Source organism: Taudactylus pleione, unplaced genomic scaffold (genome assembly GCF_031769625.1).
Source record: "Taudactylus pleione unplaced genomic scaffold, aTauple2 ptg001166l, whole genome shotgun sequence".
Classification (NCBI taxonomy): Eukaryota; Metazoa; Chordata; class Amphibia; order Anura; family Myobatrachidae; genus Taudactylus; species Taudactylus pleione.
Genome location: NW_028285567.1, coordinates 598,534 through 614,513, shown reverse-complemented (window position 1 = coordinate 614,513; position 15,980 = coordinate 598,534). Strand labels below are relative to the sequence as shown.

Sequence of the window (15,980 nt, the reverse complement as noted above, 5' to 3'; positions counted from 1 at the left end):
TTACACTGCAGAGGTTTTGCTGCAAAAGGAAAAGGGATTGCATAGGTTTCCTCCCTTTTAGATATTAATTAAACAATGTGAGGCAGCCAATATGTAATCTGCTGACAAAGAGGTTTAGTCACATACACTGCAGTAAGGAACCAGTTTTATTTATAATTAATTAATTGGGCGACCAGATCCGCACAGCAAAAAGTGGCCAATTGCTAGGTATTAAGGAAATTTATTCAAAGCACAATGTAGCCATACGTTCCTCATATACGTCCATTCAAAACAATAGAACACACAAACGGTTAGTCATTTATTAATATATTAAATATTTACCTCCAGGTTATCAAGAGATTGTGTGATGCTGAACCTCTTGGACCTTCCAAGTGACCTGCGGCCTGAGGAGCGCTGCGGACCTGGAACCTTCCCATTAGAATGGACGAATTTTGAACTCTATGAAAAAAAAATACAGATGTTCTTATGGTCATGCAGGTATTCTACAAAAATGTTGCAAATGTATAAGGCTGGAAACTTTCACAATTAATTTGGGCCTTTCGCGTCTTTCTTTGGCCACAGTAGGCCCATCTCAATAGAGCTAAGGAGCACTCGCTGATGGTGGATTCTACCAGGTTCAGCAAATAGTTTCTCCGTAACAGCATCCGGAACAGACTTGGCTTTACTGCAGTAGATGAAAAGCCAACTACTGGAAAAATTACAGACAAGCCCATAAACCCTATAGTATATTCGCTGTATAAGCTGCACAATCTGAAGGGCCTTACATAGGATACTGATTAGTCAGAAGGGTATGCGTTCGGCATCCCGGTAGTCTGGATGCCGACACTTGCATTACCAGTGTCAGAATATCGATGCCGGTGAGAATCCCGGCGCCGGCATCCCAAAGGGGTGGGGGGGAAGGTTAGGTTTAGGGGTTATGGTTAGGCACTAGGGGGAGGGTTAGGCACTAAGAGGGGAGGATTAGGTTTAGGGTGCGGGGAGGGGGAGGTTAGGTTCAGGCACCAGGTAGGGAGGGTTAGCATACCGACCTTGGTATGTATGTCGGTATGTTAACCCGGTCGGGATCCAGGCTTCGGTATTCTAACCGCCTGGTTCCCGATTGTCGGTATTACATACCGATTTGGTTGGAAGTGTTCATTACAGAGATGTGCGAGTACCTCTTACACTCATGTGCACCACCGCAGTACTACTAATTAAGGTGAAGAATGTTTGGGTGCTATTCTGCATTAATGTCATTATTTTTACACAGTTTAAAATACAAGTAATATTTACAAAAAATAAATAAAAATCTTTAAAAAAAAAAAAGACCTAAAAATTAAGAATTGGGGCGACATTCAGGAAGTCTTAAAAAAAAATATAACGGAAAGGCTAGATGTGTTATTCTGAACAATGCTGAAAACAAAGTATCCAGGTGTGTCTGGGGGCACAGACCCGACAGGGATGCACAGCGCGGCTACCAAGATGGCTTGGCAAGGGGGCTTTCAGCAGTACATATGTAAAGAGGTCACTGATGTTCACAACAGGGAGCGGCCCCACACACACATACTAGTACCGGGTCAGAAAGATAATTACAGTGGCCTAATTAATGTGGGAACAAATTAACTTAAAAATTATTTTAAAACCAGAATGGACTGCCACAATATCATATAAACTTCCCTTAGAACTCCAATTAATAGTAAAACATTGGCAGGGCAGCTAAGCAATGTCCTGGCGAGGCTTTCCCAGAGTGGAAAGGGTTAAGATACCGTTTTGCCCCGCCATTCTACGCAGACACGCATCAGTCGGATAGCCAGCTTGCACTAGCACAGTTAAAATAAAAGTCCATCTGCTATCACTATCCTGGGAACAGGCACTGCAGTGGTACAGGTACCGCCTCAATATTTGCTAAACACAAAACCAACCAAGGCTGGCCAATCATGCCAGCGGCAATAGCAGCGTTATCACTGGCGGGAAACTTTTGCTGTATGATGCAAAGTGAGAAAAAGCTCTATTGCCCTATTTGTCCTCAGGTAATTTTGTCCCATGCATCTTTACAAGAGCCCTTCGCAGCAGCTAGTTATTGCACGCACATACACACTAGGGTCATTTTTGTTGGGAGTTAATTAACCTACCAGTATATTTTTGGAGTGCGGGAGGAAACCGGAGCACCCGGAGGAAACCCATTCAAGCACAGGGAGAATATACAAACTCCACACAGTTAGGGCCGTAGTGGGAATCGAACCCACGACCTTAGTGCTGTGAGGCAGCAATGCTAACCATTACACCGTCTGTGCTGCCCACTGCCAGCTATCTTTACGCTTTTGAAAATAAATGTGGATATCCGCCTGTGTCCTGACTCGGCCGACAAGATGCTACTGCACTTCCCCCATACATACGCTGGAGAAAGTCTGCGTCATCACTGCCGGCACGAATTTGCGCCAGCCTTATCCTGAAGGATTGCATATGCTCACCTCTGAATAGCCCACGATTCCGCCAACATGCCCACGGAACACTTCTCCTGCATGGAAACGCCCCGCTACCGCCTGGTAACTCCCGCTCAGTCGATCGGGGCGAGTCGATAGCAAAGTGGTGGTTTTGGCTTGTATCGGCGCAGCCTGATTACTACCTTATGCGAATACGTGATTCTATACAGCTATTGCAGAAATCTGTGCATCTCCAAGAGGGGAACTGCGACGCCCGACCGATTCTTACGCCAACCACCGTCATCATTAGCATCTCCACTCGCACCAGCACCATGCTAGATGCGAGAGATCAGCCAGAAACAGGCGTCCCTTACCCGTAAAACCGAGCGCGGGCATATTTCTTTTCTGTTTTGTTTCAAAATTTTGCCTTGTGCTATCATGGCAGCTTTCAATTAAGGCTATAAAAAGCCTATTTGGGTGTGGCTAACAGCCAGCCCTGTATAGATGTGTCCCTCTGTATCCAGGAGGTGAGTACATTTGACTGCAATGTAATGATGTGCTAGGCATATATGCTAGTGTTAGGGACCTGCAGAAAAATGGGGTCCCTTGATGCTGGGCTGCAGGCTTAAGTGCTTTGATCAAATCATGACAAAATCCCCTTTGTTTTATTTGCTGCACACACATAAATTTGCAGTATATTATTGTTAGCGCCGATAGCAAAAGTTTTTCTGTCCCTTACCCGTACGCATGACTCAATCGCGTAGAGCTTTAGCTACACTCCCATGACAGATCTCCTGGGTGTTGGCACCCAGTTTCAGCCCACTGTACGCAAAGCGAGATCCGGCACAGATACATTCAACTCGGAACTGATCATAGGTACGCAAAAATGCACAAGCTTGTTTCTGCACGTGTCACATGGTATAAATCACATATCTACGTCCCTTTGTTCTAATGCCTCACCAGTCAGCGTACCATTGTTCTGAGATCCCACTGGTCAATGTGCCACTGTACTGAAACCCCCACATGTCAATTGTTCCAATACCCCATATCAGTGTACTATTGTTCCGAGACCACAATGGTGAGCGTTGCTTAGATACCCCACATGTCAGCGTACTACTGTTCCGAGACCCCAATGGTCAATGTTGTACCTTTCTGATAACCCCCATATCAATGTTCCATTGTTCCAACACACACGTCAGCGTACCATTGTTCAGAGACCTGACTGGTCAACGTGCCATGGTTCTGATACCTCACGTCAGTGTACCATTACAATGATCTGAAACCCCTAGAAGACCCCCAAAACACCTCCTCAGACCCAACTTGGGTCCTAGCCCACAGTTTGCACCAATCTGTACTATGCCAGTCTAAAGACATTATGCTACACTTTTTATGCATATGACTGATGCTTTCTCTTTGTTCAAATTAAGCATAATTCACTAAAAAGCCAATTGACTTCAGTAGCCAAAACGTTACAAACTGGCATTAATCCACAATGACCCCCAGACCAATGCACTGAACTGCAGATTATGCCCAGCCCAATGGGGATTACTACCGTTACAGAACACATTCATCGTTACCAGCTGCTGGTACCTCAGATTTCCATGTATCTCAATCCAAAACGTTCAACCTGCTTTAATCCCTTGTTTCTAACTGCTGTAAAATAATAGCCTATAATTGCCCAGACAGTATATAAATGTGTCTGTCATGCACAGGCACCACACTTCCGTGAAATGTATCTACTCAATCAGCTTTTTGTGGCAAACATTTTGGCAAGTTCTGTAAAACAGGGCAGCTTTGGGTATTAACATCCACTAAAATTAATAGCATTACAGCTTCACGTGTTTTCCATAACAGAGATGTAGCAATGCACTGAGAGCCAAATGTATTATACACAGATACAGACGCTCTACTGTGTGATATATGTACGGAGCCTGGCCGACACTGCTGCCAAGGAAAGTGAATATGTCTAGTAATCCCTTTAAAAAAAAAAAAAAAAGAGGACTAGTGCAGCGTGAATAAAAAGCTTAGCTGTCAATCCTTATTGTGTTTCCCCATAATACATCTCCTCAATGGACACAAAGCATTGTGGGAAATATCCAGTAAAATCTAAAACAGTAGCGGTGGTGATATATGAATGCAGCCTTATTACCGGCACACAGGCACCCATTTTGTGGGCTGAACCAATACACTAGGCACCAGTGACATTATGGAGCGCCTTGTGTGCCTACTTAATTTACAGGCGGACTGTCGGTTCGCCCACTATAATGGCTTCCTCAGCCCGGAGAAGGCCGCAAGGTCCATTTAAGATGAATATTACATACTTTCCAGTGGTACAAATGGTAAAATAAGGATAAAGTATGCCAGGGTATGCCCCAGATTCTTCAAGGTGTCCCTTCCTATCTGCATCTCCACACCAATGCTCAGCCATGTACAAGTCTTTGGGGTCTAGTTACTAAGCAGTTTTAGGAGACAGAGTGAAAAGTGATAAGAAAGTGATAAGGTGGCAGCCAATCAGCTCCCAACTGTCATTTTTCAAACACAGCCTGTGAGAAGTCAGTTGGGAGCTGATTGGCTGGCACTTATCACAGACTTATCACTTTTCACTCTGTCTCCTAACACTGCTTAGTAAATAGACCCCTATGTCCAATAGGCCACTCTCCTAGACTGCACCATAAAAATCAGGACTATTTTAGATCCCTTTTTGTGTGACATGAACGTTTAATATAATGAAATCATATACTGTAGAACTCTAAAATAGTTTCCAGGGATACTTTGCTTGCAGAGCCGCTGCAGATAATCACATCAACCTGGATACTGTCTCGATGGATCTTGGGCACACATCCAAAATTTGGACACAGCCAAAAATCCTCAGAAAGGGGGGCAAGGCCGCAGCACACTGTATGTATAGTTCTGTCCTAATGGGAATGTGCAGAGATGCTGCAGTGCTGAGTTGCCCTCAATTCTCCACAGCTCGCCCTTACATCAGAGGCATCTTACCGCGATGAGCAGCTGCTGCACCTGCTCATCGTGGCAAGCAGGGACATCACGCCCCAACTTACTCCAAGTCGGTGCATTTTATGTTAAAATGCGGAACAGTCTGTCTGTATTGGGACTACCACGCCTGTATCGGGACTGTCCCACTTGTACCAGACTAGGGGTGGTCACTGACCATCGATGGTTAACCGCCGATCGTTTTGCCGTTGATGGCGAGTATCCAATAGTTCTCCGCCATCAATGGCACAGAGCCCTGCAATGATTTTTTCCCTCTTGCTCCCTGCGCCGGGACACGAAGCCTAGCTCCGCCCCCTGATGCAACCTGTGAAGCCTCCCACCCCCACCTCTGATTGGCCTATTGTGTAAAAGAGAAGGGATGTCCATTAGTGGGCAAAACCGGTTTCATACCACGGAGGTTAACCACCAATGTTACCATCGATGGATACCCCACCGATGGTCATCCCTAATCGGGACGGCTGGGAGATATGTATGGGGCAATCCAATGCCAACCCAGAGAGGTTCAATGAATTTGATTCTATAATTATTATTATTTTTTTTTTATAAAATGCGCCTCTTCAAAAAATATTAATCAGAATAGATGGAAATGTGCAGCAAAGAAAAAAAATAGAGCTGGCAATTGTATTTATGGCAATATTTCTCAGAAATCACCAATACATTCAGTATTCTGGACAGTGTCCTGTAATCTCCAGAAGCTTGCATTATACACTGGCAGTCTACTCTCCTTTGCTTTATGCCAGAGAACGGCTATGTTTCTCATTATAGACCAACACTAAGTTTTAGGCTCCTCTTCCCTCCCCTGTAATGTCTGCTAGGAAAGAAATTCATTTGACCAAAAACTTCCAGAGCGGATATTTTAAGCTTACAGGAGTAGAGGATGTCATGGAGGTGGATCCTTGTCAAATCCTTTTCTAGGGAACAACCAGTTGCCACTGGTGTTAGGACGTTGTATAAGAATGACAAAAATAAAATACATGACTTGACTAATGGATCATATTTTAGGAATATTAATTGGATGCAGGCACCAGCCCAGGAGTTGCCCTGTGAAGGGGTTGTTGTCTTTTATACAATTCACGTCTTTCTCAGCTGTCCACACTTCAGTATAAAAGTGATTATCGAAAACTCCCTTCTCCTCTCTTTTTAGGCTGGGTATGCACTAGGTCGACCCACTGACCTGTCTGACGATTGGTAAGTGCATACACACACTTACCAATCATCTGCCCAATGTGCCGGGCTTGATGTCATACTGGGCGGGCATTTCAATTTGCCCGTCCAGTTGAGCTGACACTCATCGGCGGGTCCCTGCAGCATGTGTACGGGCGAACGGCGCGCCGTCCGTACACACCAGCAGGTGACTGATATATCTTTCAGATATATCGCCCATCTGCTGCGTTGCAGGGCCGATCAGATATGTCTGAACGACATCGTTCACAGACATATTGGGTATACACACCCGGCGATGCACTATAGATACGAGGGCTGATTGAAAAGTAATGAGCCTCTGTTTTTCTAGCCCATAGGTAGACATGGTAACGCTATGCTGGTTATTGTGAAGCTCATACAGATGTGTCCTCATACAGTCGCACCCAGAACATAGGCATGCTGCATATCATTTTAATCACCAGAAGCCACTTGTGATAACTATTCGCATCGCAGTGCAAATAAGACGCATTTGAAGGATAAAAAGTCGCATAAAAGACGCTCAGCTCTACAGAGTCACACGGAGCTCCCGCGCTATGCGTAGCTCACGGAGGATAGATGTATGTGGACACATCTGTACGGACTGCCGTAGCCTTCTTTGTTTCGTCACAGCGAGTGGATGATCTTCGTACGTTTCACCACGGCGGATGAGGAAGACGTGTCTGCGAGATTACGTCGATTGAAATTTGTGTTAAACTTGGAAAAAAAGCAAAAATGCTTCCATACACTGGACTGTTGTTTAAATTCCGGATCATAATTACGAATCCATGATTCGTCACACGTCGCAATCGACGTCAGGAAATCTGGTATCCTCTACGTCATTCGAGCGGTGTTCTTGCACGATTCAACTTGTTGTCGCATCTGCTCTTCTGTGGGATTTCTGGGTACCCACCTGGCACACACGCGATGCATTTTCAGTTCCTTTGTCACAATATGCTGAACCCGTTCAAATGAGATGCCAAGTGAAGCCGAAAGTTTGCTTAAAGTTGCCTTCTGTCATTTAATTTGCAACATCTCTGCAGCTTTGGCAATGTTGACATCTGTAACCGCGGTGAATGGTCTCCCAGAACGCGCTGTTTCAGTCACTAGCGTATTACCTTCTTTGAAGTGTTTCCACCACAGAAATACTGCAGCACGGCTAATTGTTTCTCCACCATATGCTTTCCGTAACATTTCATGAATTTCATATCCGCTTTTTCCAAGTTTAACACAAAATTCAAATCACACATCTAGGGTTAACTCCAGGTCTGGTGCCAAGCAGGACGCTGGACCTAGACAGGGCACACACGCTCGAAAAGGGACGTGGCCAAGAGAGAAGGGGGCGTGTCTTTAAGACAGCCTAGACACGTCTTCCTTATCCGCCATGACGAAACAGACAAAGATCTTCCACTAGTTGTGACCAAACAAAGACTACTACGGCAGTCCAACCGCAGGTTCAGACACATCTATGTATGAGCTTCACAATAACCAGCATAGCGTTGCCACATCTACCTATGGGACAGAAACACAGAGACAGTCTCATTACTTTTCAATAAGCCCTCGTATACAGTCAGGTGCATAAATATTGGGACATTGACAGAATTTTTATATTTTGGCCTCTATTCACCACCACAATGGCACTGAAATGAAACAAACAAGATGTGCTTTAATTGCAGACTTTCAGATTTAATTTGAGGGTAATTACATCCAAATCAGGTGAACGGTATAGGAATTACAACGGTTTCTATATGTGCCTCCCACTTTTTAAGGGGCCAAAAGTAATGGAACAAACTAAACAATCCTAAATCTAACTTTCACTTTTTAATACTTTGTTGCAAAACCTTTGCAGGCAATTACAGCCTGGAGTCTGGAATGCATAGACATCACCAGACGCTGGGTTTCATCCCTGGTGATGCTCTGCCAGGCCTCTACTGCAAATGTCTTCAGTTCCTGCTTGTTCTTGGGGCATTTTCCCTTCAGTTTTGTCTTCATCAAGTGAAATGCATGCTCAATTGGATTCAGGTCAGGGGATTGACTTGGCCATTGCATAACATACCACTTTTTAGCCTTAAAAAACTATTTGGTTGCTTTTGCGGTATGCTTCGGGTCATTGTCCATCTGCACTGTGAAGCGCCGTCCAATGAGTTCTGAAGCATTTGACTGAATATGAGCATATAATATTGCCCAAAACACTTCAGAATTCATTCTGTTGCTTTTGTCAGCAGTCACATCATCAATAAATACAAGGGAACCAGTTCCATTGGCAGCCATACATGCCCACGCCATGACACTACCACCACCATGCTTCACTGATGAGGTGGTATGTTTTGGATCATGAGCAGTGCCTTTCCTTCTCCATACTCTTCTCATCACTCTGGTACAAGTTGATCTTTGTCTCATCTGTCCATAGGATGTTGTTCCAGAACTGTAATGGCTTTTTTAGATGTTGTTTGGCAAACTCTAATCTGGTCTTCCTGTTTTTGTGGCTCACCAATGGTTTACATCTTGTGGGGAACCCTCTATATTCACTCTTGTGAAGTCTTCTCTTGTTTGTTGACTTTGACACATATACACCTACCTCCTGGAGAGTGTTCTTGATTTGGCCAACTGTTGTGAAGGGGTTTTTCTTCACCAGGGAAATAATTCTTCTGTCATACACCACAGATGTTTTCCGTGGTCTTCTGGGTCTTTTGGTGTTGCTGAGCTCTCCGATGCATTCTTTCTTTTTAAGAATGTTCCCAACAGTTGATTTGGCCACACCTAATGTTTTTGCTATCTCTCTGATGGGTTTGTTTTGATTTTTTAGCCTAATGATGGCTTGCTTCACTGATAGTGACAGCTCTTTGGATCTCATATTGAGAGTCGACAGCAACCGATTCCAAATGCAAATGTCACACCTAGAATCAACTCCAGACCTTTTACCTGATTGATAATGAAAAAACGAGTGAATAGCCCACACCTGTCCATGAAATAGCTTTTGAGTTTATAGTCCCATTACTTTTGGCCCCTTAAAAAGTGGGAGGCACATATAGAAACCGTTGTAATTCCTACACCATTCACCTGATTTGGATGTAATTACCCTCAAATTAAATCTGAAAGTCTGCAGTTAAAGCACATCTTGTTTGTTTCATTTCAAAGCCATTGTGGTGGTGAATAGAGGCCAAAATATGAAAATTCTGTCAATGTCCCAATATTTATGCACCTGACTGTATTTCGGGCCGATATATATCTATCAGTATGTACCCAGCTTTACATAAAAGATGTGTTAGATACAGAGCTGCATAGTAATGTGAGCTGTCTGCTTAGGGACACTATCTATCTGTCTGGTCATCTATGACATGGCAGAATGGGACATTTATTTACCTCCAGGGACAGAGGGCTACGCGATAGGACAGTGGGGGTCATTCAGGGTCGGTCGCAAGCGCTGAGCACTCGCAACCGACTCGATGTTGCCCCACTGGGCATGCGCACGATGGAGCCGGCTCCATCGTGTGCATGAGCGAGAGCCAGCTAGCGACGGACGCTCCGTCGCTGGGGGTCTCGCAGCAGACGGGGCGAGCTGTCGATGGTGAGTGACAGCTCGCCCCGTTTGGGAGGCGGGAAGGGGGCGTGCCTGCCCAAACGGAGGTGTTCCCGCCGGAACGTTTGCCGTTTGGGGGCGGCCGCACTGACATCATTGCTGATGTCAGTGGGAAGCTTCCTGCTCGATCAGAGCAGGAAGCTCCCTGAGGCTTACGAGTGCCCAGACTCAACCTTAGGGTCTGGTCGTAAGCCCCGATGGTTACGATGGTCTTGACCATCGCGACCATCACCCATGTCGGTCGCTAGAGCTGTGGGTGTTAACCCACAGCTTAGCGATCGACAAGGAAGCGGTCGTTCAGGATGCAAGTGGTCACCCTGATTCAGGGCGACCGCTTGCTACTAACGACCCCCTCTGAATGAGGCCCAGAATCTTTGTACACTGTAAAATCAACTACACCCATCCATCACTATTCATTAACAGTTATTTATATAGCAGATATTCTCTGTAAAGCTATGGAGACTATTTGTCATCCATATCAGTCCGTGCCCCAGTGGAGCTTACAATATTCCTCATCACATTGACACATATAGGGGTAAATTTACTGAAGGTCGATTTTAGTCAACATAAATGTTGTGTTTCTGGGGATAAATCACACATTTACTAACACTTAAAAAAACAAAATAAAAAATTGTCTGTTAGGAAATGTGTGATTAAGCCCCAGAAAAACAACATTATTGATGTTGAACAATTTAGATTGATTTGAAATTGATTTTAAATTGTTCTTTAGTAAATTTACCCCATAGAGATTCGGGTTGCTTTTTTTAATTTTTTTTTGTCAGAAACCAATTAACCTACCAGTATGAATTTTGGAGTGCGGGGAAAAAAAACCACAAATATAATGAGAACATACAAACTCCACACAGATGTGGCATGACAAGGAATTGAACTAATGAGCGCAGTGCTGTGAGGGAGTAACACTAAAACCTATGCAATACATGTTGTCAGTTTTGTTGGGGAGGGCCCAAAATCGAATTTGAGAGCTACAGCTAGCAGAAGATACAACCTACGTGTTCAAATTTATGGTAAGTGTCTCCATATTGTTGGAATTGAAACACATGTATTGTCTATTATAACACTTTTTTCCATTTTGTAACTAGGCATTGTGTAAATAAAAGGATTTAATATTTATTAGTCTGTCATACGTGCTCTAGAACAGTGGTCGGGGAACAGGGGTAAATTACCCCACATAAAAATGAAATTCCTGGGGGTAATGGACGGACAGCCGGGCATGCATATGAATCATTCTAGAATATAGAATGATTCATAAGCATGCCCGGCTGTGCCGCAGGGAGGCTCTAAGCTGGACGCCCACTGAGATTTAAATTACAGTAACTGGGGGAGCACTTTCTTTTTTCATTACAGCGACATGAGACCCATTGCTACAGTATTATTCACTGGACAACCAGACGGGTGACTCAAACACCTGAAGCCAGTTCCGAGCTTTATTGAGTTAAGTCAGGCCTCAGTGCCTAGAGCATTTGTAATGAGGTTAACGCAGACAGGACATTTGCCACTGTAAGCAGGGAGGAAAGATCACGGGTGATGGTTCTTCAGCAAATGATGAAATATATATGGACAATGCAGAGAGAGAGAAAGAAAAAGAATAGTTACATGCAGCATAATCTAACAATAATACAATGCGATATATAAAGTAGACAGGGACACGTCAGTATGTCGGGGTTAGGTATGACAAAAAGATAACACAGTATACATACATCAGTCCACAGTGCTCGCTAATGGGGGGGGGATAAGCCTGTCTGAGCACTAAATGAGGAGAAAATAGATTGACCTGTATGTGCCAGGAAGTGTGGTCACATGTCAGGGGATTATGTACACTGAATCTGTCAGCCATACTGGAGAATGTGTCCTGTACTAAGCCATTTGTCCCAACCTGAAACAGTTGGAGCGCTAGAGCTTATATCAAGAACATCAGGATCATTAGTGTTGCAGCTTGTAGATAAGTCTTGTATATATTATCCTTAAAAAGTTTCCTTAGTGGAGGCAGCCATTTTGTGTCCTGAACCAGTATATAAATGATAGGCTGCATTACCATGAATATAGATTATTGGCCTAATTCAGAGTTAGGCATACAGTAGATGTCGATATCCTGGCTGTCCTCTCTGGTAGGTGGCAGCCAGGTGGGAGGAGGTCCAGGGGAGAAGGGGTTATGGCGCAGGCGGGTAATGCGGGGGGGTATAGTGTCTCGATCACATCACTGTAACCCTGTTCCTGCTACACAAAGCCATAATTCCGGGTCTCATGAAGCATGGGGTGGGTCTATGATGGAGCAATTCAACATGAATCGCGTCATCAAGCCAATCGGGACCTCCCACTAAACTGCAGAGCGAGTGGCGGCAGCAACGGTCTCTAGAGAACTTGCATACTTTTCCGGGTGTCTGGGTGAGTAGGAAAGTATGGAGTTAGGTGTAAATCCAGGTAGGTTGAGCAAAACCATGAGGGCAAATTGTGGTGGGGCCAGATTAAGAGTTGGGAAGTTATCTGAACAAAATCACAGTATAACAATAGAGCTGCCCAGTATTTGCCTGTTACATGTGGATGAAGCTAGTATTATAAGGCAGGCAAAAAAAAAACACAGCGTACAAATTTACACCCTATAGTGGATCTGCTCCTGTTTATTGAAGCCCTCTGTGGGTGCCTGAAATGTGTGCACTTGGAGCTTTTCCATATTTCAGCAAAGGGGCACAAAAAAACAATGAACTGAACCTCCCCTTTGAACAATGAGCCTGATTCAGGAAGGATCGCAAGTGCTAAGACGCACGCAGTCTGACGATTTTCGCAATCTGTGCATGCAACGCAGTGCGCAAACTAGCCACTGCGATAGGGATTGAGATCGCAGTGTGTACACAGACCCATGGCAGAGTGATTGACAGGAAGTGCCGTTTGTGGCTGGTAAGGGGGGGCGGTCGGGAAAGCGAAGTCGTGCTAGTGCGTTGGGATGGCGTTGGGATGGCGTTGCAGGGGCATGCATAAATTATCCATTGCGATAATACGCAGCCTGAGGCCTCATAGCGTGCGCAGAAATAAGCAATTCCTGAGTGAGGTCTGACCTGCCATAACTGTGCGTATGTGTCCAATGTTCCTCCACGGCCATAACTAAGGTGGTGTGACCTGTGCCAGGGCACCGCAGGGGAGGGGGACTGTTTGGCCTGTCGATTTTCCTGTTTATGATCATCCTCACTTGTTGCTTCCTCTTCTTTTATCCCCAGCATCTCCTGGCCTCCCCGATCTCTTCCCTGGCCCTTTCCCATGAGGCCGGCCCTTTTTCGGGTGCAATATCTAATGTCCCTATTTGAAAAATGGGGGGGCGCCAATGCTCTCTCTGGCACAGGGCACCAAAACATCTAGTTACGGCTATGTGTTACTGGTTGATAGGGACTTGCCAGGCTGCGTTTTCATTAATTGTTGTTCAGCCTACAAAATGGCTGCCTCCGATTTGCATAGGTGACAAGTGCTCTACGCGCATATAGAGGGAGAGGGACCATTTAATATGACACTCTAAAACTTGTGATAGATGTAGCTGTTGTGCAAAGACATAAGTTCAGAAGACTTGAGATACTTACCTTTCTATTCTCTCTGGACTTCTTAGAAGTGTGCCCAGCTCCAAATATGTTGTGTATGTCAAACGCTTTCTTGGACCAGTCATCTTTGTGAGCAGGCGGTTGTACAAAGCTCCCCTCAACTCGGTATCTGTCAGCCGGGATCTTGCTCATAGGTGGAGGTAAAGTCCCACAATTAACACTAGACCACCCATCGGTTGAATCAGCATAAGACTCCTGGTCACTGATATTCCCCTGTTGCCAATCACGGATGACATGTACCGGCAACCATTTCTTTTGTCCTCCTACATCCAGAGGATTAGCTTTCTTTGAGGGAAGCTGCGGTCCTCTTGGCGAGACAACTGGAACTTCAATACGAGCAGATGGACCTAAATGCTTCTTGATGTTCTGCGGTCTATCAACAAGCGCGCCATGTGGCGAGAAATGCCCGTCATCCTCGTTGCAGTAACCGTTCCAGTGTAGAGCAGACTGGATCTGTCCTCTTCCTCCTGGACTCTCCCACATTCCATGAGGAATATGTTTGTTTGGAGCACTCCCTAAATCAACGACCAACACTCGGTTGGTTTTCTCTTCCTGGTTAAAATTCCCAATTCCGCTATCGCTGTTACTGCTGGTGCTGTTGTTCTGCTGAGCATCCGCGTCATTGTCCAGGAAGGCTCTCGCCCTCATCCCTTCTATGAGCTCACCCATGTCTCTGTAAAGAACCGAGATAAACTGTAAAACTGGCAAAGAAGAAGGAGGAAACTCCAGACAACCGTTAGTGTCTGGATCCGGGGTACATTCAAATCCAAATCTCCTAGCAATGCCTTGATGTATTTTGTGGTGGAACAATTCTGGATCCACCATGAAGACATGACATGAGGTCCTCAAAATCCCTTGTTCATCCTGGGACAAGCTTTGGTCATCACTACTTTGCATAGTTACAAGTCCAAAGAACCTTCTATCATCAGGGCACACTGCACTAAATGCCAGTTTTTCAGCAGGGTAGACCGCCATAATACCTGCCTTATCGGTACAAAGCTGGATGTTGTCGTGCATTATTTTCATCAGGACAAGGGAATGTATTTTTTGCTCTGCTCTCAGCCGTCTCATACACCCACGGATGGCCTGCAAGCTGTCATATTCAAGGTTAGAGCTTGTAGAGGGAAGCTCTATTGAGCCAAGGTAGCCAACTATCATGCCAACATTTAAGATACTTGCGTCCAACTCAAAGTCTTCCAGGTTCTGCAGACCGTTGGAGAACACGGGGTCACTGTTTATCATCTTTGAGATTTCATCCCTCGAAAGCGAGTTTGTGCTGCGATTAGCTTTCTCCCTTCTCGTTTCATAGTGTGAAGCGGACATTGACCTTGATCTATGCTTTGCTGCGTGGTTGTCAGTCTTCCCACCACCTGCTGGGTTCTCGAAGATCATATTGAATATCCCTCCGGACTGCATCTCTTCGACAACCCTGACTGCCCGGTTTATGCCCAATGCTTTAGAATCAGGCCTTGGCTTCAGGCAGGTCTTACCTTCATAGAAAGCAATTTCCTCATCACTTGAACATGAATCGAGGTGGCCAGCTCCTTCGGCAATGACCATGTGAAGGACACCGGAACATTTGCCGATTAGCTTGATCACGTCTTCGTGAGATGCTTTTTTGACGTTAATTTCGTTCACAGCACAGATCTGATCTCCGGGTTTGAGCCCCACGAATTCGGCAGGACTGTCCTTAATGACACCATTTATGACACATGGCGACTGTCCAGATAGAGTAAAACCATACCCTGATCTCCCCCTCGCCACCTCCACGCACCTCAGCCGCTGGGACATATGCATCTTAATTCGACTCTTGGGATCGACGGGCCTATGCATTTCATTTACATATGAATAGAAGGAATCTTGCTGAGAAAAATGTTCAATTTCTCAAATGGTATTTCGCAGGCTCCTGAAAAACACAAATACAAAACATATTAAACATCTGTCTTCCATTTAATTCACCCCTGCGCCAGTAAATAGTCGTCAGTTCAGCTGGGCAAAAATGTTAACCACTACTCTGTCGCTTCGAGAGCACAGCATTACCGTAAAGGGCAAAAAAAACAACAACATGAAAAAAATATAAACCACGCTAATGCATTAACTAAACAACCATTTTGCTCCATAAAAGTCATCCTATTACTGGTTACAAGGTGTACTTTTCCCAATATGCTCATTTGCTGGCAGGTTGCTAGTGTATTTGATTGGATT

At 45.0% G+C, this 15,980-nt stretch overlaps 1 protein-coding gene across 2 annotated transcripts in view; it reads right to left on the bottom strand.

Annotated features, from left to right (window-relative positions):
- RGS12 (regulator of G protein signaling 12) overlaps window positions 1-15,980 on the bottom strand; it is a 218,373-nt gene that overhangs the window by 182,592 nt on the left and 19,801 nt on the right. For both annotated transcript variants that reach the window (XM_088462245.1, XM_088462244.1), the window contains exons 2-3: window positions 13,758-15,681; window positions 322-438 (exon numbers count right to left, since the gene is read on the bottom strand). In XM_088462245.1, the coding sequence (XP_088318371.1) occupies window positions 322-438; window positions 13,758-15,608 (1,968 nt within the window). In that variant the 5' untranslated portion in view covers window positions 15,609-15,681. The remainder of the gene's footprint in view (window positions 1-321; window positions 439-13,757; window positions 15,682-15,980) is intronic.